General features: G+C 43.2%; 1 protein-coding gene across 1 annotated transcript in view; it reads left to right on the top strand.

The window, feature by feature from the left end:
• Positions 1–26,453, top strand: part of Ca10 (carbonic anhydrase 10) — a 508,465-nt gene that overhangs the window by 407,361 nt on the left and 74,651 nt on the right. The window contains exon 5 of the mRNA XM_051158295.1: positions 1,351–1,536. Within this exon, the coding sequence (XP_051014252.1) occupies positions 1,351–1,536 (186 nt within the window). The remainder of the gene's footprint in view (positions 1–1,350; positions 1,537–26,453) is intronic.

Here is a 26,453-nt window from a genome sequence, read left to right on the forward strand (position 1 = left end):
ATCTACAGCACCTGTTTGTGCACTCGCACGTTCCTACTCTCATTTTCTCTCACTCCCTCTTCCCTTTGGCTGTCTGTCCCACATGGACCCTGCATTACACTAAAAACAAAAGCAGAGTATCTGGTGAGTACCACTGTCTGACATAGTGAGCCATGTAAGAACCACTCAACCAACTGACCACTTACAAGACCAGGGTCAGGAAGGTTGAAGGGCAGGCTACAGGCAAATATCCAAAGAGCAGACCTAATGAGGTAACTAGACACTCCTTGAAGCCAGACACAGTACTGCATAGCTATAAGCCCAAAAACTTAAGGCCCAAGGGAGTTTGAGACCAGCTTGAATCTCTCTAAATGAATAGACAGACAGCCGGTAATAGATGATAGAAGATTGATAGATGGTAGATAGATAAATGGTTGATGTCTGACTGACAGACAGATGGAAGTTGCATGAAGTCTCTATGGAATTGCTAAGAAAAAAAAATGCACCTAGCGGGTCAGAGTAAGTAGGATGAAAACCTGAGTAATTCAGCATCCAATAACCCAGAAGCAACCCACCAAGGTTGCTTAAGCACCCAGAGCCAGCCCAAGTAAGGAAGAAGAATCCCAGGTGAAATCCCAGGTGAAACAATGACCGGGGCATTTGTAGAGCTGGGCTGAGGTCACAGCCTGGAAACCGCAGCTGAGCACGGAGTCCTGAGAAGGGAAAAGAGGAGGCAGGAAGTCTCAGAAGAGGAGGAGCTGAAGTGAGATGGGACTGGGAAGGAGAAATAAATTTTGAATGTGCAAACAGGAGACCCCACGTGACTCCCTTCCGGTTAGCCCTGAGACTGTGTTCTCTGAGTGAGGACCTGAGGCCTCTGTGTGATGTCTGCTACCAGCTCGGGAGAGGGACCTGACCCACACGGCTGGACTGAGTGCTTGAAACTTCTCAGTCGCCCACTGGGCCGTTCTTATCTCTAAGCTGCTCATCGTTTTCTGTGGTTTCTTACACTTGAGATATTTAGCTTTTATGCCATCTCTACCTTCTAAATGGCTATGATGAGAGGGACAAGCTAATTTTTTATGAGGTGCAATATACAAAATAGTTGTCACAGTTGGCGAAAAATCTCTTGAGTTCTCCAAGCTACTGAATAATAATGCGGACTTACGTCTCACCAGAAGTACCTTAGAAGTCAAGTGTGAAAGGAAAAGCCTTCTGAAAAGGCCGCCTTGCCCTATCTTCTACACCTGTGGATTTAGCCTGATGTTACCATCAGAAGATGTAATGGCATAGGTCTACCATGCACCTCTCTGGGTTTGGGGAGAAATGGGAGGAAATCTCTTGTCTGACCCGATACCCATTGCCTTGTAGGTCAGTGGGACTATGTACAACACTGGAAGGCATGTGTCCCTCCGCCTGGACAAGGAGCACCTGGTCAACATTTCAGGCGGGCCCATGACATACAGCCACCGCCTGGAGGAGATCCGGCTCCACTTTGGCAGTGAAGACAGCCAAGGGTCTGAGCACCTCCTCAACGGACAGGCCTTCTCTGGGGAGGTATGTGACTCCGCCAACGTGCTAAGGCTGGGCGCCAGCTTGTAGGATTCGATGCCTGTTTTGATCAAAAGTGAAATAACAAGAGGGGAAGGCTCTCCTGGAATCTGGGAAAGAAGGTTCCTTGCCTCTTTTCTCCACGTGTCTTTTGCGTGCCGACTTTCAGTTTCCCAGGAGAGGCTACAGCAGAACAGGATTTCCATCTGAAACACTGGCATGGGTCTCTCGGGACTCGCGCCCTGGCATGTTGTAGAGCGGTGGTTCTCAACCTTCCCGATGCTGCGAACCCTTTTTACTACAGTTATGGTGTTCCCCCCAGCCATAAAAATATTTGTGTTGCTCCTCCATAGTTGTAATTTTGCTACTGTTGTGAATCGTAGTCTAAGTGTCTGATTTGCAGGATATCTGATATGCGGGATGTCCCATATAAGACCCACGGGAGGTCAAGACCCACACATTGAGAACTGCTCTCCTACAGCGTTATTTCACCTCATGGCCTCACCTTTTCTGGGCCTCCTTCCTTGCCTCTACCCCTCTGAGCCATTGGCCTCTCATGCACCCTATATGACAGCACAGCTTCCCTTCTGGTAAAAATGGGTCTTTCTTGCCTAAACATGCAACGCATTGGAAAAATCAGTGTCAAGGAATGGAAGAGTTTGTCTCAAATTCTGCATTATTTGGAAATTCCACTGTGTCACACCATTGATGGTGAGTGTGCCGCTGTCATGTCCAGACCAGAAAATAGATAGAAGCAATGCAACTAACACACTTTCGGATGAGAAAGAGATAAGGTTTAGCCAGATTCCGTCTGTGATGTGGCACTTGACCTAGTTCACTCTTTACACTTGTGGATAATTTTATATTAAGGATCAGGGGTCCTCACCTCATAAGAAGGCATTAACTAGGTTCCTAGTAAGAGTCCTCAATAACTGATGTCAAAAGGACCTTAAATTTTTAAAGTATGCGTCTTATATGGTCTTTTTATTTTGCTATTTAAGGTCCTGGTTAAACCTGCTATTTCTTTTTTATGTACTAAAGCCATATGCCATCCAATAGACCACAAGAAATCCCTTAGCCAGATTTGAATGTGCATTCAAAACACATTGACTAAGGGTTGGCTTAGGGACCATACTAATTACTAGGGATATAAGGATTTAAATATGAAAAAGAAGAAAGGAGTGCTTGCCCCAGAGGAGGTTCAAAGGGGACGATATTCAAATCACTGAAGTGTAATGACATGCTGAAATGGAGATGCGCAAAGATCCTGGCAGCATCAAAGAAAGACAGGACACATTTTACTTGAAGGAGTCAGGAAACACTTCACAGAGGAGGTGCCCTTTGAACTGGGCTGTGGAGAGAAGCTAAGAAGAGTAATTTTAAACCATCAGCTTTGGAGTCAAAGGGCCCGAATTTGTAGCCCCTGCTTTGATACATACTATGTTATCTTGGGACATCGCTTGATCCTTCTAAGGTTCAATTTAGACACCTCTCAAAGATGTTTTAAAGTTTTAGTGGGATCCCAGATGTAAGAAGTACTGGGTTGATAGACTTAAAAGAAAAGACAAAACAAGGGAGGAGGGATAGCGTGAGAAAAGGGCCTCCGGGCATGTCAGGGCACTATGTTTTTGAGACATTACACGTAGATCTTATGCGGAACTTTGTCTGTCATCTATTAGTAATGGCTGCATAGACAATGGGCTTCAGCAGGCAGTATGAGATTTTTCTCCTACATCTGTAGGGGGAGACGTGCTAGGATTGATTAAGGATGTCTGCTAAAAGGAACCAAGTAACTGAAACCTCTCTCCTCTCCAGAGCTACAGGTCCTAAATTAGAGCATGGCAGGAAATACAACCAAAACGGGGTAAAAGCTCACAATTCAGAGGTACTGGGGGCATCAGTCTCAAGTAGGGACTATTTAAAGACAAACTCTTCCTTATGATAATGTATTGTTTTAAAGTTTACTATCACTCTGTCAGTTAACTGACTTGATCGCTGCCATTATTTCTGGGTTGGTTTTTTTTTTTTTTTTTTTTTTTTTCCTCTCTCCTTCATATTTCAGGCTTACCCCAGCACCGCTTCAAAGTAGAAACACTCTTTAGCTGCGTGGGTAAAAATATAGATAGTTGTTAGGCTGAAACCTTTACACCATTCCTTCTGTTGATTCAACATTTAAGTAGGTGATTTGTAACATGTACATTAGCAACCTGCCATTTTGAATACATCTCAAAGCCTTCATGGATACGTAATAGTCTAATTTCAGCATATTAATTTTTCTAGACCTATTACGGGGACTAGGTGCTTCAAAGAATCTCTGTTTAGAAGGTGCCAGAGATTGCCAGCACTAGAGAGACAGAAGCAAGATGGCGGTAAGCTTGAAGTTAGCCTGAGCTACCTAGGAACACCCTATCTCAGAACAAAAATAAAAAGTTCCCAAGAGAAAAGCATTACTCTTGGGCACCCATTAGTGAGTACCTTTAAACAGAGCAACAACTAAGAAGTGACAAGGGTGGAAGGTACCATCAAAATTGATCCCCAGTCCTTCCCTAGACTAGACGAACCTGCATCTTGGGCGGTATGCTCTGGGTCCATACATTTGTAAAACTTCCCAGGACATACTGGTTAGCAACTATCATACCAGTTACAGTGCCTGACAAATTCCACTTTTCTAAACAGAGAAAACTTAGCACCTCTTTATTGTGAGGAAAGGAAAGAGAAGGGACTAATAGTAGCTGTGTCTTAGAAATGACAAGCTGAGGTACTATGTAGATTGATGAGACTTAGGAAACAGCTTTCCAAGCAATAAAGACACATAGACAGGGATGGGACACACACACACACACACACACACACACACACACACACACACACACACACCTGCAGGGAAGGCCTGAGAAGCAGCCCCAGCGTGAGTATAGCTATATCTCACACTGGGTACATCACACTGTTGTCATCACGTTTCTTCCCACGCACCTGTTCATATGATCTATACCCTGACCAGCTCATGGTGCTAGAACCCAGCATTTGGAAGGCTCCAAAATGGGCTCTGTGAATATCACTGTTCACATAGCGGCCTTCTGAGATATTTAACCTGCCCTAGTGAGCAAGAAGTGTTGAACACCTATGCCAGCTGAAGGGAAAGACCTGGGGCCAATAGTGGAAGCGGCAGATGGAAGACTTAATACATGTTCTAACAATGGGAGCCATCTATCAATGAAATGAGTTTGCTTCTGAAAATAGTGAACTCCCATTGCTAGATTTATTAAACCCCGAACACTTCTTAAACAATGGGTGAACTATTAGCTTTAATGTACCTTCTAATTACTAAACTCTACACTGTCCACAGCTTTCTTCCAGAAACTTCTTCCAGTTACATTCCACTTAGCCTCAGGAAAGGCAAATACTTATCACCCTGTAGTTTAACTTCTCCTATTTTTTTTTTTTGTGCCACCTACAGAGCCTCCCTTGGTCCCTGTTCTTGGGTGTCCTTTGAGAGGACCCCAGTAGACACTTCTTGCAATAAAGCATGTGTTTTTGTTGTTGACAGTGAGCAATCGCACTGCCATCTGCCCCATCTATCATTGCTGATCATGATGAGTCAATTAATACCAGGCATTTTCCTTGGCATACTGCGGTGGCTGCTATCTGAAGAGCTGTATGTTGCATGTAGCCTTGTCTGCTGAGGTTATTATAATTGATGGTAATCATTTGCTTTGTTTTATAAAACTGTGTGGATGTACGACACCATTAGCAACTGCATTTTTTTTTTGTAAAATTATTCATGTCCTACATGAGGAATTCCTGGGTGCCTTATTGGAGGTTGGTGATAAATGGACATATTCAGGGATTCAAATGCCTCAATTTTTTAAAAGGCAGGGATTAACTGTTTTTAATAATCAAGCTCCTTAGTTTGCTAATCATTTTAAGTGCTTAGATTAATATCTGGTATAAAGTAGGTTATTTGTAGGGTGAAACAAAAGACGATATTGGGAAAGAATGTTTTGTGGATTAAGTTCCAATAGTGACAATAGACCAAAAAAAAAAAATATCTCTTACTTGGGAGAAATTGGACAATTTCATCTTCAAAACCTCCTTTGAGTTCTTCATTCCCAAAGGATAAAGTAGTACCCTGAAAAATGTGTTAGCCTCTTCACAGGGCATCTTCAGCCCGATCTCTGATTCCTTTTCTTCTCTCTCTATGGCTATTAGGCTCCTGCTGTGTGTGCTGGGCTCTGAGCACATAGCCCCAAATTTCTACTGAGAAAAGCCACACGTCTATTGAGGAATACGTACATATATTGAGTACACATGTATATACATACATACATGTGCATACATCATGCATGACAATGTGGCTATAGTTAAGGTCTATTCCAAGAGAAAGTGATGAAATAGCTATCTTGGATCATAGTAAGGAGGAATAATGACCAGTCCTTCAGATCGCTGTACTTGCTGCTCCCGCGGAGAGTCAAGTAGCAGCATTGACTTTCCTGGGTCTCGGCCTCAGGAGTCTCCAGCTCTGCTCAAAAGACAGGAAGGGAAAAGTCCATAGGTGTTGCTATGGTGCTGTAGATTATATTTTTAATTGAAAAGAGGCCCTAAAAGTCACATGTGAAATACGGAGTGGCTCCGTGCCTTGTGTGTCTCTGAATCAGAAAAGAGACTATTTCAGAATCAATAACTGAGACAGACAATGTAGTCTCATTCTCGTCAAAGAACCAAGTGTCTGTGTCCTTGAGAGAGTGCCTCACATGAGCACATGAATTGCTGGGAATAAGCAAGTAGAACCAAGTTGCCCTGACACGTGCAAGAGTGTGGGAAGTAAAGGCGCCCTCTGTAGCACTTTGCTGGGACCTCTTGGTAGAAATACCTTATTTACCTAATTAGAGATTAAGGTGGAATAAGAGCCAGAGTACTTAAATATAACATAAATGGGGAAATTAAACATGGGACTACTACTGTATGCCGTAGGCCACAAGAAAGCTCTTCCCTCCACCATGAATGCCAGATTTATCTCTCCAGCCATCATCTGCCTCAGTCTCCCTATTCTAGCCTCTCAAGAGCCCTCCCTCCACTCAGCCAGTTGGTTGTTGCGTCTTCTTCCCTTCCAGAGAAAGTTGTATATTCCTGTACTTGAGACCTTGCCAATCATTACCTTGTATGTCAAGTCAAGCCCAGGACCTAAGAATGGTTTACATTTTTTTAAAGTTTCCTTGCAAAAATAATGAAAGAGAACAACAAAAGTGTTAATCAATAGATATCATATGTGGCCTGGAAAAGATAAAAAAATATTACATTTTTGTGTTAAAAATGTGCTCACTCCAACCAATGTACTATGATTCCCATCACTGTGGGTCTTGTATCTGTTTATTCTTGCTTCTGTTGGAATGGAAATTCTTTGCTGATGGAAATTTTTATTTGGCTGGTGCTGTATTCTCAGCACTTAGTACATTGAGCATATGAGGGCAGTCAACACATGTTTACTGGGTGAAGGAATTACCTAAGTAAACCTCTTAAGCAAAAGCTATCCTTAGATACCAGGTACCTAATGCAACATCCGCCAGACAGTAAGTGCTTAAATAATGTTTGTGAAATGAGTCGTTCAGTCACGATGTTAATCCAAGCAACTGTTGGTGTCCCAGGAACAAAAACATTATACTTTTGTTTTCTTTGAAATCCAGAGGTGTGTTACACTCGTTGGCTATACAGGAAATATACCTTGGCATTTAAATTGAAGCGGGAGGGGCTGGAAAGATGGCTCAGTAGTTAAGAACACTGGCTGCTCTTCCAAAAGACTCCTGTTTGATTCTCAGCACCCATATGGTGGTTCAGAACCATCTGTAACTCCAGTAGTAGAGCATATGATGCCCTCTTACAGCTTCCATGGGCATCAGGCGTGTGTGTGGTGCACACCCCTACACAAAGGACAAACAACCACACATAAAATTAAAATAAATAAGTATTTGGATAAAATCTGTGCAAAGCTTCAAATGCCCTTAGGGACAGGGTGGAAAGAGAGGGCTTTTGATAATTACCACTTAAGACATCTTCTGGAAATTCCATAGGAAAATATATACTTCATGAATTTTTTTAAAATATATTTATAAAGTACCAATCTGTGTCAACCTTTTTTATATATGGCGGAAGACATAGAAGGATTAAACAGTTAAGTGTTGCCCTGAAGGCATTTCAGACCCATTAGAGGGACAAGGCATGGTGTTGGCTCACAAATGGCTATGGAGTCTCATCGGCAATAGCTGGCCACTGTCTACCTGCTTTGTAAGGAATTTCCCATCATCTCATCCAAAGAACAAATAATGACTATCGTGGGCAACAGTGGATAAGATGGCTACAGATCCCTATTTATAAAGTGATTCCAATCCAGTGGGGGAGACAGATTAATAATAATAATAATAATAATAATAATAATAATAATAATAATAATAATAATAGAAGAAGAAGAAGAAGAGTGTAAATATAGAGCATCAGAATATGGCAAAGGCTTTGAGGACTTAAACAGCAAAGAAAAGAGAGCCAGAGTGAAGCATGGCAGCATGAGTTGCGAGTCTATACAGGGTGGCCAGTGTGGGTCTCACTGAGAGAACGGTAGTTGTTAGGTTCACAGGGAGATTGGCCAAAGGAAGGACCTTCCAGGTGAGCACAGCACTCAGCACAGTGGCTCTGAAGTGGGAGAGAGCTGTGAGCCTTTACACAATAGCAGAAGCAGCGTGGGCTTGCACGTGAATGCTGGTGCTAACGGAGAGCATGGGCTCCTCCGCCATTGTCTCTATGTGGTCTTTAGCTTTTTATCGCAAGTCTAACTTAAAGCACACTGATGACAAAAAAAAGAACTTTCTTTTTGTCGGCCCACATCAGCTCAGTGAATGTGCTCTCGATGTGAGCCCCTCACTAGGGTAATGAAGGGCCAAGGTCATGCAAACCAGAGTGCCAAGGTTGGGTTTAATTCTGGACTTCTGATTCATGACACTGTTTAAGGTGGACCAAGGTTTCTCTGTAAACTCCACACTAATAACTGTTTCCCTAGCTTTGGCTCTAGCTCAGTAGGGGAATTCAGAAAACCAGAAAACCAGGGGTCCTCTCTTTAAGGAGCTTGTGGTCTAGCAGAAGACCCTGTCTTCCAACTAGACTGTTAACTCTTGGCAGTCCCAGAGTGGGTTGTACTCCTTAAAAATATCTCCCTACACACATAATGAGCTGTGGGTAAATACTGCTGAACAAAGAAATTGAACGAATAAATGAAGATAATATAGACTAGAGCTTTCAAAGTGCCTAAATTATGCCCAGAATGTCATAATCAAAATTCTATAGTCATAATGTCAACCCTAATGAAGTTAATGTCAATATTAACAGAGATTTTTGAATTTATATGTTAAATTATTCACAAATTCAAGGTAAATGAATTCTTCAGGGCACCTGGGAAGAGCAATGGAATAGCTGCGAGGTACTGTGTTAGAATAATTCATTTCAGTTCTTTGTCTCAGCCCTGGAATCACTCCCAAGATCAAGATAGGGTGATTGTCTTTGCCAGTGCTAGAAGCCAACGTTTGAAGTTCTGGGAAGCAGTCCTACCCAGGTTGGGCAAAGTAGCCTCTAAGAAGTCTAGCAAACAGGGGCTGAGATGCCAGGTGCTGACCATCCACAGTACAAACATACCAGCCAGAGGGTGGTGACTGATCCATGGGGGTTTTCTTGCGACCTTCTTATAGTTACATCTGGGAAAGGAGAGCTCAGTCCCTTGAGCAATTTCCTGGATCATCGATTGTAGATGCTCACAGTGAGGCAGTCTAAGAAGATACTGCATTTAAAGGCAATCTGTTGAGTCACTATTCCACCTACACCATCCTAACCTGCGTGTACCTCTGGTCTGGCCCACTAGAGTGACGTTGTGACGGCCACCATCCTCTTCCTTTAGACTTAACATCTTTCTTTTGTATTGTTTCCTTAAAGCAAGGAGGGAGTTGCTGTACCACAAGGTAAACTTTAAAGACGGAAAACTTAAAAACTGGAATTTGATTGAGGTTCAGCTTCAGACCTGACTGTCGCCATGGCAACGGTCATTTGTCATCATTTTTACAAAAGTGTTGAGTGTGGTCTTGGTTTATTTAAAACCAGCGAAAGAGAATAAGAAAGATGGCTCAGGAATCAGGAGCAGCCACTGCTCTTGCACAGACTCCGTGTTCAGATTCCAGCATCAGGCAGCTCACAGTTGCCTGTAACTCCAGCTTTAGGAGAGCTGAAACCCTTTTCTGGCCTCTTTAGGTATCTGGACACATGTAGTGTACATAAATTCACACAGGCACAAGCACATAAAATAAAGCTTTAAAAAGAAGCCAATGACAGCACACCTAAAGGGAGGAAGAGTGCTCATAGCACTTCTGGGAACTAGCCAGACTTTGAGAAAAAAAAATCTCATTTCCAAAGGCATGGGAGTGAAAATCAACTGAAGAAGAATTTCTTACATTGAATTACCTATTCTTTGTTGTTCTGACCTATGTCAACTGTTCTTGAAAACTTAGAGAAGCCACACCTTCCATTTTAAGGTTCATACTTGAAACAAGTGATTGTACTCCAGGTCTCCATACCTAGGAGCACCTGTCGGGTCATCTCTTCCAACACACCTGCAGAACCATCACCAAATGCCAGGAAAGGCAAGAGACCTGCCAAAGGTCACTAACACCCAGTGGTAGAATTAGGACCTGATCCTAATTTTTTCCTGACTCAAAGTTCCAATTTTTAATGTGCCACGTTAGATTTACAGTTCTACCAAATCCCAGGGTTCAAGAACCATTTAAGGTGATTTAGATGAGTCACCCCAGCAGAGAGTAAGGATATCCCCAAAATCACATTTCCTGCATCAGCAAGCAGAACGCCAAGGCCATTAATAGATGCAGCCTCAAGACAGCAAAGCCATGGGCCAATTATTTCTCAAACATAAGCTACAGAAAGCAGCCACAAAAGATGCATATAGAAGTCGCCAAATTACCCCTTCCAAAAAAAAAGGACCAGCAATATCAAGCCAAGCCAAAAACAGATTGCAAGAGATGTGGAAATAAAGCTCGGAAAACTCAAACCAGGAAATGTAGCCCTCGAAGATGCTTACCCGGGTCTCAGAAGGAAGAATCGATCACACCGTTGCAGTTAAGTATTTAGGAGCAGGCCCGTGGGGATGGCTCACTGGAGGAAGTCCTCAGCCCAGAAGTTGAAGACCTGAGCTCAGATCCCCCCAGAACACCTGTAAAAGTGTGGTGGATGCACTGGCTACCTGTAATTCTAGCTCTTGGAAAGCAGAGGAAAGGAATGCCCATGAAAAGCTGGCTAGCTCGACCAGCTCAAATCGGTGAGGTCCAGGCTCAGGGAGAGCCCTGCCTCCATAAGTAAAGCAGAGAGTGATGAAGGAAGGCACCTGTCTCATTTAGTGTTTCTCCTGCTGTGATGAAACACCATGACCAAAAGCAATGTGGAGAGGTAAGCGTTCAGTTCACTTCCACTTCCCCGTCATAGTCCATCATCAAAGGAAGGCAAGGCAGGAACCTGGAGGAAGAACCTGAGGCATAGGTCATGGAGGAACACTTCTGACTGGCTTTGCTCCACGTGGTTTGCTCAGACTGCCTTCTTATAGCCCAGGGGTGACACAGCCTACCAGGAGCTAGACCCTCCCGCGTCAATAAGAAAACACCCCCACAGGCCAATCTGAAGGGTATTTTTTTTCTCATCTTAGCTTTCCTTTTTTCAAATGGCTCTATCTTGTGTCCAGTTGACATAAAACCAGCCAGCACAATGTCAACTTCAGGCGTGTACACACACACACACACACACACACACACACACACACACACACACGAGCGTACACACACCCATGCATGGATGCACACACACACACACCCACACACATACACACACGAGCGTACACACACACACACACACACACACACACGAGCATACACACACCCATGTTGCATGGATGCACACACACACATACACACACGAGCGTACACACACCCATGCATGGATGCGCACGCATATGCGCGCGCACACACACACACACACACACGAGCATACACACACCCGTGTTGCATGGATGCACACACGCACACACACATGAGTGTACACACACCCATGCATGGATGCACACACACACACATCTCACACCCATGCCATACACACATAACACGCACACATGTACACAAATCACTCATACACACTCATGCTCAAGAAAAGAACCTAGGGCTATAAATACTGTTTCTGTGCACGTTGAATCTTCCCACTCACTCACACACCAATATCCTCCAGAATGGTTCTGTTACAGTAAATAAAAGTCATCTATGTACTAATATTGTCTATCCACCTCGTGAATGTACTACTATGCAGTTCAAAATAAAGCCATTTAGAACTCCTAGATTCATCTGCTCTGACATATCGATAAACCTCTTCTGAAACGAAGCTAATCATCTCAGTGGCACTCACTTAATTGCTCACCAGTCGACAGATAATAAACAGTCCTGAGGATTAAAATATGAACTAATTACTGTACTCAATTCCATTTACTTGATTTCATGTCCCTTTTTTTTTTTTTTTTTTTTTTTTTTTTTTTTTTTTTTTTTTTGCATCATTTCTGGTGGAAGCCTTAGGTTTATGGCCACCTCAAATGGATCATGCCACTTAGTTGCCTGTGGCATGCGTATGTTCACAATCAGTTGGAAAAGGGCAGAAGTCTGGGCAGTAAATACTGAGGCAAAGCAGCTAGGATATAGTAAGTGAAGGTAATTATCCATTCCCAAATACCATCCAGAGTCAGTGTCTATAAATCTATCCCTAGCTCAGTACCAAAAGGGCGACACCAGAACCGACCACGTTCATGATTATTCATTGGATCTGCTCGTTAAAGCAGTCTCTAGTAACCTGGCTGCCTCTGCTGGAGGAGGGGCTGCAGGAAAACAGAGAAAGCATGTGAAGGGGGAAGGGACACTGACCCGAGGGTGAGCCACACTCGCCACACAGGACAACACCCTAAACTCAGAATATTGGATTCCAAGAGCCTGCCCTGTCACTTGGTGGCTGTGTAATAAAGGAAGAGCTGGGTAAATCATCTCTGGCCATTTTGAGCAATCGTGATGGTCCCATATGTGTTGCAGAGTATCCACCAAGCACAGTAAAATGACAACAAAAGCCTCTCCTGGGCCAAGGCCCCTTAAGTGATTAAGAAAGTACTGTTTGGGTCAATTATTGGCCAATCCAACAGCACTCAAATCTCTTGCATGCAAGACACATCAGAATAGCTACATGAATTAATGTGGCCAACCTTATTAGCTGTAATTTACTGAGCATATAATATGTCCTTCTTATATACCTGATCTGCACAATAACTGAGTGAATTAGTACTGATTTGCACAATTCGTGCATGAAAAAGAAGAAATCTGGAGAGGTTAAAGGACCTGCTTTCAGTCCAGCCCCCCTGATGGATGCAGGGGTAACTAGGATTTGAACTCAGATCTCTGACTTCCAGCCTGTACAATGATGGCATCTCTGGCTCTAAGTAGTTCCTTGGTCACAGTTAAGTCCAATCTCTCTAATGTTGAACGTCCTCCTCTGAGACCTGACATGACCTTTCAGGTCCTCTGGGTTCCGCTTTAAAACAGTCTGCATTCCCCGACCCGAGGCTGTGAAGTAAGGCAGGAGCCTACCTCTCTAAACTGCACTACCTGATATGAAATATGACACGCAGCAGTCTGTGTGCGTGCTGAGGACTGCAGCACCTTCCCCACACAGAGGGCCAGGCCAGCAACCACGCACAGATGTACAGATGTAATTTTCTCTCTTCGCTCAAATATAATCAGCATGGTGTTGTATACCTGTAAGTTTGTGTATAAATACATTTATTGCTTTCTGCAAAGCACAAAATTTAAAAAAAAAAACAACCCTGCATTCCTCTGTTTCCGAGGTGGCTTGGATGAATACGTTTTCTGGCTTTGAATAGGATTTGCTGAGCTAGAAATTTCTGGAGTTGGCCTTGAAAGTGAATCCTGCAGGAGCAATTTGGCAAAATGAGCTTAGCCTGGAGGTTTTAAATCACACTTGCAGCCAGAATAGGAAGGTCCCCTGGGATCACAGGTCTCTGCACCAGGCCTCAGTGCTCCTGTACCAGATCTTCAAAGCAAGCCACTGTGTCTGCTTCAATAACGACTAACTGCATATGGACCCAAATGGCCTTCCCAGCACAGCTGCTGCTTCTGTAAGGTGCACTATGAGAGGTCAAGTATTTCCTGTCCGTTGCACCTGCCTCTTAGGGATGATGTGCTTTCCGGGCTAGATGATGAGCTATAACTTGCTTGCATCAGCAGCTGTTAACAGTTTGGAGGTGGCAATTGGTAGACTTATTTAGTTCCTGGGTTTGACATCTTACCAGTCATGACACTGAGCGAGTTATTCAACTTCCTCATACCTCAATAATGAGTTTCCTCATTAATAAGATAAACTAAATAGTGTTGCCTATGCTAGAAGGACATTTTGTTTCCTCCCTTTAATGTATTTAGTGTACGCAAACAAAATTAGTGTGTACTCAACTGAGTAGTAGTGACTCAACTGTACAGCGTGACATAATCTTACAAATACTCTCACTAGGTACCATTGCAACCATCTTGATATTTACATCACATCCTTGTGGCCCCTCACAGTCAGTCTTCCAGGCCTTGACCCTGGTAGCTGCTCATGAGCCACCACTGTATCCCTGACGTGTTTGACCTTTTTGTTTTATTTTATCACACTGTTGTAGAATGCTGTCATCTAGGCATGAGATGGCTGTTGCCTGCCTAAATGGCAGATCTGTGCAAGATAGGGCCCATCAGGGAGAGGAGGGAAGCCTCAAAAGGCAGCGCACTAACCACATAAGACCACATCCCTTCATAAGGATATATATGCCATTAACGATTGCTGGGGCAAGGGGCATTTTTCTTCAGTGGTTAACCACACCCCTATAGGAGGTTTACCAAGCTAAACTTTAGTGGAATTATTTCTTTGGTCTGCCTGGGTGATCAGATGTTTGTTCATAGATTCTTCATGGAAAAGTATCACATAACACAGACAGAAAAGTTGACTTGCTTTGCTTTGGGGGGGATGGTTCTCTAAATTCTAAGAGATAAAGAGAAGTTGAAGAGGCAGCACCACAACCAAGATCCAACACGGTCTGCCCACCAAGGTCTTGCATTCAGCAGCTGCTCCAAACACAGTAGCTTTCCTCAGCAGTGACACACTTCCCCAGACTTATCCATCAGCATTTCAACCCTTCACCCCATATAACAAGAATCCAGAGTGGCATCCAGGCCAGAAGTGAACGTCATAAATTATATCAGCCACTGTAGAACCATTTGCTGGTTGGCGTTTTCCATGAGCCCTTGATCCTTGAGAAATCCCACCACTTTGCAAAAAGTGCCAGCTCTTGCTGGGGCATGTTCCCTCCTCAGTACTGTGACTTGTCCCAATACCCACAGTGATGGTTTACAGAGTTCCGGTACTGCCCGTGACTGTGCGGCATAGTAAAGCCATGAATGTGATGAAGAACTTTATAAAACCTTATAAAAGATGAGCCATAAAACAGTTGGCCAGCCTGCCCTTCCACCCTCTGCCATGAGAAAATGCAGTACCCACCCCGACTCTAAAAGATATAGCCCTCATCCAACAACAAAAGTCACTAGACCCTTGTCCGTGGACTTCGTATCCTCCAAAACTTCCGCAGGAAGTTTTTATATTAACTACTCAGCTTCAGGTATTTTGTTATGACCGCACAAATTGTCTAGAATACTCACTCAGGATGAGTACTGGGAAGAATTCAGAGTTGGAGGGTAGTCAGGGAAGTGTCTCCCTGGTCCAGACAACAGATGGTGCCCTTTCTAAGTCCCCAGACGAAGAGGCTCCTTCTTGCAAATGGCAGCAGTGAACAGACTGTGTCCCCACACTTTAGTCCACCTGTTACAATAGGATAATCACCTGACCTGATGTTTATATATATAAAACTCTAGAGGTTCAAAGGGTACCAGTGAGAGAGAGAGAGAAGAGAGAGTAGAAGGAGATGGGGGGGCATGATGTTCTCAACATACAAAATACACTTGTGTGAAAAGTAAACATTAGATAAATTAAATCAAAGGAAGTATCCTGGCTTACTCAATGGATGGGCACATGGTCACTATAGATCTAGGTGACTTTATGCAAACCATTTAACCTCTCATTTCCCTCACTCATAAAATTAAAGGGTTAGAGTAGTCTGACCATGTCCCCCTATAGTTCAACCATGTCCCTTATAACCCAACTGTGTCCCCCTATAGTTCATCTCTGTCCCCTATAGACCAACCATGCCCCCCGATAGGCGTATAGAAGTAGAGTCTCACTATGAAGCCCAGGCTAGCCTGGAATTTACAGTCTTCTTGCCTCAGCCTTCTGAATGCTGCATTTGAAGATATATACCATCATACCATAATGGAAATAAAATATTCTTCTGTAATCTCACGGTATAAATATTGATTGAGGGTGACAGTGCTACCCAGAACATCAGAGCCACTAGGGTGTAATAAAATCCCTGTGTTGCCTTGGAGACCTTCCTCTGAAGGCTGAGTATACACACCTTGTAAGCCATCACCTTCACATCTGCCTTAGGAGAAATCTTAGGAGGTTTTAAGTCACTGTTTATGACACCAAAGGCTAAAGCTCAGACCATTCTGCTTGCTTGCTCATGCTTATCTCCTGCTGCTATTAGAAGAGTGACTGGTTTCCCCACCCCCCCCACCCCTGCCCCTCTTGTCATCACCACACTATTAGCATGCACGCACACAGACCTGCACGTGTTCTGTCACATCTCAGTCACTCGCTGCCTCCAAGGGAGATGTCCTTGTGTTAATAAGATATTTCACTAGGAACTATGGACTCCCTTTGAGCCATTTTGTGTATTTTAATTACAATTTTAGTGATGTCTCTGCATTGACGGCCCCTAGGAAGGAACACAGGGAATCGCCATCATCGCTCATTTAGGCTGGTTCTTTTGTGGTTTGTAGAGACCAGAAGAGCAGAAGACAATACCGTACACTCTGTGACTCCCTTCTAATGTGGTCATCTAACCTCCTTCTCAGTCATCTGTGGCAAAAAGCAGTGGCCAGCTCTTCTTTTAAGATCACTAGAGCATCCAAACACTGAAGCCCACCAAACTCTAGTGGCATTTAGAGTACTCATTTAGGTTAATTTACATTATTTTAATTTTCTTAGGAGCATCTTTATTAGCTAAAGGGTGGGAGCTTTTTTTTTTTTTTTCTTCCTTAATTAAAGAGCAAGTTGGTTCCAAAAATCTCAGAGCAAGACCAGCCCTTCCATATTCACATTTCTCATTACTTTCCCTACTACTGTTTTCTCCCTCTCTCTCTCTCTCTCTCTCTCTCTCTCTCTCTCTCTCTCTCTCTCTCTCTCTCTCTCTCATGAGTGCTTCGCAGTTTTCCTGCACCACCTCTCTCACTCCTCAGGGTGGAAAGGAGAGTGTCTTTGTTAGTGTTTCTATTGCTGAGGTAAAACTCCATGACTAAAACCAAGCAAGTTGGGGAGGAAAGGGTTTATTTGCCTTATAACTCCACATCGCTGTTCTTCATCAAAGGAAGTCAGGACAAGAACTCAAACAAGACAAGAACCTGCATCAGGAACAGATGCAGAGGCCATGGAGGGGTGCTGCTTACTGGCTTGCTCCCCATGGTTTGCTCGGCCTACTTTTTTATAGAATCCAAGACCACTAGACCAGGAATGGTACCACCCACAATGGGCTGGGCTCTGTCCTATAATCACCAATTAAGAGAATGCTCTCCTGGGTTGCCTGCAGCCTGATGTTATGGAGGTATTTTCTTAATTGAGGTTCCCTCCTCTCAGATGACTTTAGCTTGTGTCAAGTTGACATGAAACTATCCAGCACAGAGATGAAATGACAAGGTGAGATATTCATATATCCGAGGCTAGCCTTGAACTCACTGTCTAGCCAAGGATGACCTGAGCTCCTGACCCTTCTGCCTCTCAAGTCCTGGGATTGGGAGTGAGCACCATTGATGCCAGTTTTTGAAGTAGTAGGGATCCAAGCCAGGTACATACTCTGCCCTGAAACATAAAGCAATTATTACCATGGAGTGTTAGCTCTGTCTCTTAGAAGAAAAAAACTGTATCCAGTCAGTGAGATTTGATAAATACTCTGGGTCACAAACTGTGCCAGTCTTGTGGTGTATCTTGTCTGCTCTTTAAGAATACAAGTCAAACCAGGTATGGTGGCACACGCTTTTAATCCCAGTACTCAGGGAGGCAGAGGCAGGCAAATCGTTATGAGTTCAAAGTTAGCCCTGTCCACAAAGCGAGTCCAGGACAGCCAGGACTACACAGAGAAACCTTGTCTCGAAAAGCCAAACAAACAAACAAAAATACAGATTACAAATCACTAAAGGTATTTAGTAAGACATTTGAGATGCAAATCACAGAAATGTTCTCAACTGAGCTACCAGAAGAGCTTGATTAGACGCCTTTAAAAATGTGTCAAGGGACTCAGGGATGACTGAATGGTTTAGGTAGCTTTAATTATCACCCTGAGATGCCTAGAAATCACCTGAGAGAGAGAAGAGCCTCACATGAAGTAATCTCAAAATCAAGGCCATCCTGGACTAGCTGGCTGTTCATCCCAGACCCAGATTCCTCGAAGAAGACATTGAATTTCCCAGTATATGTCTAACATCCCCTTTAACCCAATCAGCCAGCCATGCTAGGCATGGTAATAAGTATACCCAAATCTTGGAGACCAGTGGGAAGAAGAGTTGTCTAGCAAGAGAGGTGCTATCTATAACTCCCGCTGACATCCCAAAATATGTCCACTGTGGTGGAGAAGGTGTATCTCTCATCCTACTCTAGTTTAGCCTGACAAAATTCAGAAGTTGAAATAGGACACATCCAGATCTAACAGTTAAAAAAAAATCCCTGACTCTGTGAGTGTGTGTGTGTGTGTGTGTGTGTGTGTGTGTGTGTGTGTGTGTGTGTGTGAATGTGAGTGTATACCCATGTGTGTACATGTGGATGCCGGATATCAACATTGAGTGTCTTTTATTCTCCAACTTGTTTTTTGAGGCAGGGTCTCTCTTGAACCTGGAGCTTGCTGTTTCAATAGACTAGCTGCCCCACAAGGCCAAGAGATCTTCCCCCCAATGCTGGGATTATAGATGCATATCACCACATTAAGCATTTACATGCTTGCTAGCAATCCACACCCAGGTCCTGCTTGTATAGCAAGTGCTTTACCCACTAAGTCATAACCCAACCCCTGGGAAAGTTCTGGAAAGAGAAGTATGAATACGGGTGAAATAAAGTGAGAGCATCCCAGGCCAACAGAATTGCCTTCTACTCATGTAGAAGGAATAAGTACAGGCAACTCAAAAACAGGCAAGCAGAAAAGCCAGTGTCTTACGACTGTCACAACAATCTTACTCATCACAGGAATATCAGTGCCATGTCCTGGCCTTACCCTATCTACTAACACTGTCTGAACAGCCTTCCTTCCTGACAATACATATACACCATCGGCTGGCCTCAAAAAAAATCACCCAGGAGTTAGTGTCAAACAAATAAACATGTGCGTACCAACTCTCTCATTTTCTGTACACCCCTTAACAAATTACATGGATTTTTATACCAAATGAAAACAAGGATAATTTCTAATAAAATCAACTTCTGATGATTCCTGGCTGAATAAAAAGAAATAATACATTATGGAACAGTATCATGGTGTCTGGCCAGAGTAGATATCAAATGCAACTCCCCCCGCTGCCCCACCCCCCCCACCCCCCCACCCCCTTCCCTCTTTGCTTTCTTCTCCAGTAATTGACTACTTAGAAGTCTTTTGTTGATTCAAAAGAGAAAAATAAAACTGCAATCTCAAGGATAGACAACTTGATTTAATAAAGAGGTGAGATTGTTAAAAAGAAGGGTCAATTTCACCTTAACCAAAAAGAAAAAAAAAAAAAAGACATTTCTATCATTATCATAATCAGTGGCCACCAGACATATCTCCACTTGATGGCTCTGTCACTCTCCAGAACTCCGAACACAAAGAACTTGTTGTTGTTGCCCTAAAGACTTGTAGACCATTTTCAAATTCTTGGCTACCATGAGTAGACAATGTTCCCAGCTCTCTCTTGGTGACCTTTGTCAGGGACTATAGGTCCCAAGTCTATGGCAAGTGTAACTAGGCAGTGGAAAGCCCAAGGAATTCCTCTGTCCCTTGTGTTGATTTACCTTTTCAAAGTCCCAGCTACAGGATACTTTCTAAAAGCCTTTTGAATAGCTAAGCCCAGGTTAGCCTCCCTGGGATAGTTTTCTCATTACTAATATTTTAGCAAATGCCAACAGGTTGGAAGCACATAGGTTTCTTGAGCAGAGACCAAGATTAATCAACTTTGAAGGTGTTATTTAAGGTTATTTAATTTTAATGCTCATTTTAATTAAAAGAAAAGTTCAGTTGCAATGGATCTTTAATATTGTAGATGCAAGCTTTTTTTTTCAATATAGACATGCATTTTATTTGTTTTCTGAAAGTAAAAGAATGTTCATTTGGGTGAAAAGCTGGTGGTCAGGGTTAAGTTCGTAAAATCGCTGCCTCCTTAGCTGCACCGTGACCGGCTTCATTTCAAGCACGCATCAATCCCTTTAACCTCCCTTAAGTCCCTGCTGATTTTCTAGACAGATTTACAAAACATGTCAAGCAGGAAATAATGACCAACAAGTTCAGAAAAATAATCCAATTTGGGAAATGCATTCCTCCCTCCTAGGGTTTGCCAAAGTCTGAGCAGCGTGTTCAATACCTTCTTTGTCAAATAAATGACAGGATGACTAATCCAAAACAATTTCTAATTCCAACATTTGGCATAATGAATCATACGTGTTTGCACAGGGAGCTTGAGCTCCTACTGTGTGAGTCGGCTAACCTTCAGGGTGTTTAGGAGTGATGTTCAGCCCGTATGCTGAGAAGAAACCACTTCATTCCTGTGTGTCTCTCTTGCTGCGCACTGCTCTGGAAGGCACTGTCTGCAGTGGGAGTAGACACGAAATGCTGTTCTCTGGCTGGAGCTGCTGGCAGGGGGCCATGAGAGCACTGGGGGTGCATTCACTTGTCTCTGGGTCCTGTTGGAGCACTAGCTAGCCCCAGGCAGGTCATTTACTGTGTTCTGTCACCATTTCCTGATCTATAAAGCAAGCCTGACAGTGGTGCCAGTCCAAGCCTCACTGCCTTATCTTCTCTCCCAATTCTTTGGTTATTTGACACAGATTTCTATCCCAGGCTTATTTCACCTTACCTGACGGTGTGACTTGGCCTCCCTTTTATGTTTTCTACGAAGAATGTAGCCTCGACGTCCGCAGCGTTCTTTCTTTCCTCCTTCCTTGTCTCCAGATAATGCAGAGAAGACAATGAAATTCCCTACTGTCTGAGCTGCAACGAGAAGAAAGAAGCCTGTAAACTTACAAGCGATAACACTCTCTTTTTTAAAATTCAGCATTAAGTTGATGGTCACTAAAGAACCTATTTTTTTTGCCAGAGAACCCAGTTAGCTAAAGAAAGTGCTGAGTGTACAATTATGGGCTCTGAACTTTCTCCTAACCCAGGTCCTGAAATTCTAGTGTCTAGACAACCTGATACTGGAAACTGGAGTGTGTATGAGTGTGTGTGCGCGCACGCACATGTGTGTGTGTGTGTGTGCGTGCGTGCGTGTTTGTGTTTGAAGACTTAAAGCTAATATGGGGGAAAGGAGCTAAATAAGCGGCTCATGGCTATGAGAGGTGATGGTATACTGCTCTTCTGCATAAGAAGTCCAATATAGGCATCCCTGAGAAGAGACCCATTTAGTCATAACATTAAAAGACATTGGTGAAGCTGACCACGAGGGCTGGGTGGAGAATGGAATTTCCTCACGTGGAGAAGCCAATGCAAGGTTTAAGTGTAGAGTTGTTGAGTGTACCAGGCATGCTCAAAGTGCTCAGTAGAGCTGAAGATGGACCGGAAAGATATTTAAGAGGTGGGAGCAGTGGTATGGGAGTGCGATTGGGCAATGTTTCTAGGCCGCACTAGGAGTCTGGCTTTCCCTACAGTGGGGTGAGAGGGTTTGAGCAGGGGTATGGCTGTCTGGCAGTGCCATGTCTCTTCCTACACGGGAAGCTGTACCCTCTCCTTGAAGCGCTCTTCCTTTGGCCCCTTTGTGACTGACCCCTTGTGGCTGAGATCAAAGCTGAACGTGTCCCTATCCACCTGGTCACTCTCCATCATGTCGCCTTCTCTTAATGATCTGTTCAACCTTGATCGTTCACTAATCATGGTTCTTGTCTATCTGTTTACTTATTTTTCTATTTCCTTTCATGTAAGAACAAATTCTACTAATTACTGTCTTTTTACATGACGAAAGTATGCCGTGACTTCTTTCCAGAGAAAATAAGGTAGGAAAGGAAATAGTAAATTTATGAAGGATCTGGAAAAACACCTTCCGGGCTAAGTGACCAAGATGGAGGCCCATAGACAGACTGATTCTGATAACAGTGGTGAGAAAGGAGCCCTGACTTTATGATATACATCAAAATCCCACAGGCCCAGTGTGATTATGAGGTAGTATCAGAAAAACACACATATTGGAAAGCATTCTACTTGACTGATAATAACCCTCCATAAGTCTTAAGATTATGAAAAGGGAGAGAAGTCTGATGCCTGTCACAGATTGATAGACACTGAGGTGAGACAGTAACTAAATAAATGTTAAAAACTTGAGTAGATCCTGAACCAGGAGAAAGACAATGCTAGAAACACTGTCTGGTTATGAGGTCTACTTACCGGGGTAGCACTAATATTAATTTCTTGACCTCAACAAAAGCATCACAAGGTAATTTAAGATATTAAACACTAAAAGAAGATAATTCAAAGATATATACAGCTCCCTATAATGCCTTAACACCTATAAATCTAAAATTATTTTAAAATAAAAACTGGGAGCCGGAGAGATAGCTCAGTGGTTAAGAGCACTGACTGCTCCTCCAAGGGACTCAGGTTGGATTGCCAGCATCCACATGGCAGCTTACAGCTATCTGTAACTCCAGTTCCAGAGGGTCTCGCAGCTTCTTCTGACCTCCTTGGACACCAGGCACACATGTGGTACACAGAAATGCATGGAGGAAAAACATTTGTACATATAAAATTATGAATTATGTTTTTAATTTTGTTTTCTTCAGTGTTGGGACACTGTCTTGTTTTTCCATACTGATTCTTTAGTGTTCAGAATGATAATAGTTGTTTAATAAATATTCAATAAATAAATGAGATAGATGCTCAGCAAAGTCGATAATGGCATCTTCAAAAAATAAATGAAGCAATTAAAGTGTTTTGCCAAGTACAAAGCACTTTGCAAGTAACTATTTACAAATACAAGGGAGTGTCATTAATAGGCCATTTTTTTAATGAGGAAGCACTGCCCATTTCCTGAAGCACAATTTCAAAAGGTAAGCCACTGGATAAGCCACTGAACCTGAGCAAATAATTCTGAATATCACTAACCTGCAACATGTATTGACAACGATTTTTGTGTCTCTAAAACAAAAGAAACTTCATTTAAATGTTCTTCTTCATCATCGTCATTCCAGTCGTCACATTGGTGACATTTACTAATCCAGTTTCATTAAAAATGTATAGGGTACCTCTCCTACTCCACGGCTGGTTACTACTCTAAAAACAGCTGACAGAGACAAGGGGAGACCTTTTTTCCAGTAGAACTGAAAGTGAAAACGTGAAATTACAGCTCTTTCCCTTCCTCTTCACCCCCCCTCCCCCACCTAAATGTCAGCTGCTCTAGGAAGGGCTTCTTAGGAGGCTCTGGTAGGAGAGAGTTTACTGCAAGAAGTGGGAAGTTGGCAGCCAGTGGCTGAAGAGTAATGCATCACAAAACCTGACACAGCCTTTGCCCTTCCAGCCTCACCGCTTCCATTCCCAGGCAGAGTTAATAACTCCTTGGGACTCCTACATAAGTGCATATACTTTTTACATCTTAAGGTACCTTCTGTCCTCAAGATTGGTCCAGGTTTCTATCTCTAGTAAAGAACACTGTATCTAGCAGAATATGGTGTCTATATAATTAGTGACTTAACTAACTCTCTAGTAAATGAGAACAGTAATAATGACCTGGAGCGAACTCTAACCAAAAGAGGATTATATGTAGCTACCTTCTACTCAGCCTTGAGGAAGAAGTGTGCAGGATCAATGGGGAAATAAACAGCATGGAGAAATTGTAAAGAAAACAATTCTGCCTCAGAGAGGCAGATGCTAGAGAGAAATACAAACTAAAAATCATCTTTCACCTATCAGCCAGCAAGTGGTTACTGGGCACTCCCCTGTATGTAATTCACATTCTGGGGGTGCGGAAGTGCCCAAGAGGACAATGCTGCTGGCCCTCGCTGGGCAGAGGGCTGGGCTTCTGGCCTCACTGGGCAGAGGTTACCAGGAAAGCTCTCCTTCCCCTTGATGATATGCCAGACAGCCACCTACACTTCACTCCCTGAAGAGCACAGCGCGTGCCGATGAAACCTTGACATTTACTGAAAGCAGAAATGAGGAAGATCTGTATTCTGTTAGAGCCTGAAATCAAATGGACTTACATATCTTTTCCTGTGTGGGTGGTTTAGGAGCTATTTTCAAAGGAGATCTGATATGCTCGTGAATCTTTCGTCTGTCCAGGTGAGAGAAGGGGGGGGGGGGCACATTGGCTAGTCATATCAATGTCTGCACTGTCTCACTCCAAAGCCACTGGTGCCCTGAGATTTCTAACAGAGAGAGATCAAGACTTGGAATCTAAGGAACGTGGAACTGAGCCTGATTTTTCCACTTGCTGCTGCTATGGCCATGGACATCATGTCTTTGAGTCTCTGTCTGACCGTTTATAGAATGATGTGTAATGTGTGTAAATCTGCTTTGTGTCACTAAGACAAGTTGCTAAGATAAGCAATTGACAAAAAGAAGGGCTTATTTTGACTCACAGTGCTAGAAGTTTCCTTAGAAGATTTATTGGCAACATTGCTTCACAGCACCTGAGCGTGAGAATGTGTGACCAAACAGCTTATTCAATGACTTTGAAATAGAAAAGATAGAGGGGAAGGTAGCCTGTCTGGAAAGCTTCCAGTAGGCTTCTCCTCTTAAAACCTCCCAATTGCCCCCAAGTGGGGAACCAAGCCTTTAACCACTAGACCTGTAGGGGGCACTTCAAACACAAGCTAGAGTAAATCCCCTCCCCCACTTGCTTATCGTGAGGACTAAAGATAGTGACTATTGATGCTTGAAGTAGCTCCCAGGAGAGTGGGCATCTGATCAACACTCAAGTGAAAACTCTCAACATTATCATTAGCCATCCCTATGTCTGTCATCTTCATACTTTTGCAGGTAGACCAGAAACCTAAAACACCAATTCCCTTAGCTATGGGGGCTTGGAAATAGTACACAGAAGGCTTAAGACAAAAGTCTTATTGAAGAGATGGGATTCCCCATGGGTCTTCAGGGACAGATATAGTTTGAGTTCACTCTCAAATCAGCCCCTAGGAGTTGTAATTTCACTTGCAAAATCCTCATTCTTTTAGAGACACATAATTTGTTTTTTGTTCCTTTGTTGGCTTTGAGAGACCATCATGATACTATCCCAAGAAAACAAAATGGAAAAAAATTTACCCACGAACCTCCAACTCAACAAATCAACTTGCTTTTTTATTCCCAAGGTCAGCTAAAAAGTACTTTATTTAGGCAAAGACAGAAATGAATAATGACATTTCAGTCAGAGGCATTTGGGCTTTCTTTACCTCATCCAGAAGATGGGAATACTGACCCACTCTGTACCTTTGATGGTGACTAGCTGATGTTTACAGAGAAAAATGCATAACAAACACGTTATTTAATATTCCATAGCCCAGCTAGACCTTCCTAGTGCATATGTGGGGAAAAAAAAACCAACTTCCTTAAGTAGAAATAAGTGTAAAGAACCACTTGATTGTAACATGAGTCCTGGTCAAAGAATTATTTGGTTAGGTGATTATTTTTACAGTCTAGTAATTCACCAGAATGGGCTTGTCTGCCTACCTTGCAAGGACAGCAGCATGGTCACACTTATTGAAGAGTCTTTCTACCATTTAGAGTGGCTCTTTTCAAAAATCTCTTACACTCTCTAATTCTCTCATTCTTCTCCAGCCTCCTGGCAAATTCCCTGCCCCAACCCCACCCTCCCACCCCACACTGTCTTACTCTCCATCAGGCCTGACTGTTGCTGCCATTCTGCCCCTGGGCCCACACAGCCCAGCAGCACTGTGGGGATCCAGGACTCAGGGCAAAGATGTCAGAGCCATTGGCTTCCCTCACAGGTGCCCAGGGCAATGCCATGCATGCTGTGGACACCCAGTAAACACAAGCTGACTGGCTGCAGTGGTGCCCAGCTAATGAGCACCAGGCTTTTTATCTGTGCACAGATATAGGAGGAGGACAGATGGAGACTAGAGCAGTGTGGGGAAACAGCTTCACAAGGAGGCTTAGCTAGTGCTGCCCCAGCACACTCGTCACGCAGAAAGCATTCTGATTTCAGAGAAGATAAAAGGGCCAGCAAGTACTCTATATGAATGGCAAGTATGTTTAAAAAAAAAAAAAAAAAGATTTTAGTCTGATCCTCTTTTTCCTTACATCAAAGGAAAGATGAACTGACTGGGTTTAAAAAAAAAAAAAAAAAAAAAAAAAAAAAAACTTCCCTAGTGACCTAGAAGAAAATACACACATTCATAATTCTTTGAAATTACATTTTTTCCCTAAAATATGTATCTTTTCCATAGATAACTGTAGAATCACTTGATGAACA

Source organism: Acomys russatus, chromosome 16, assembly GCF_903995435.1.
Source record: "Acomys russatus chromosome 16, mAcoRus1.1, whole genome shotgun sequence".
In the NCBI taxonomy this organism is placed as follows: Eukaryota; Metazoa; Chordata; class Mammalia; order Rodentia; family Muridae; genus Acomys; species Acomys russatus.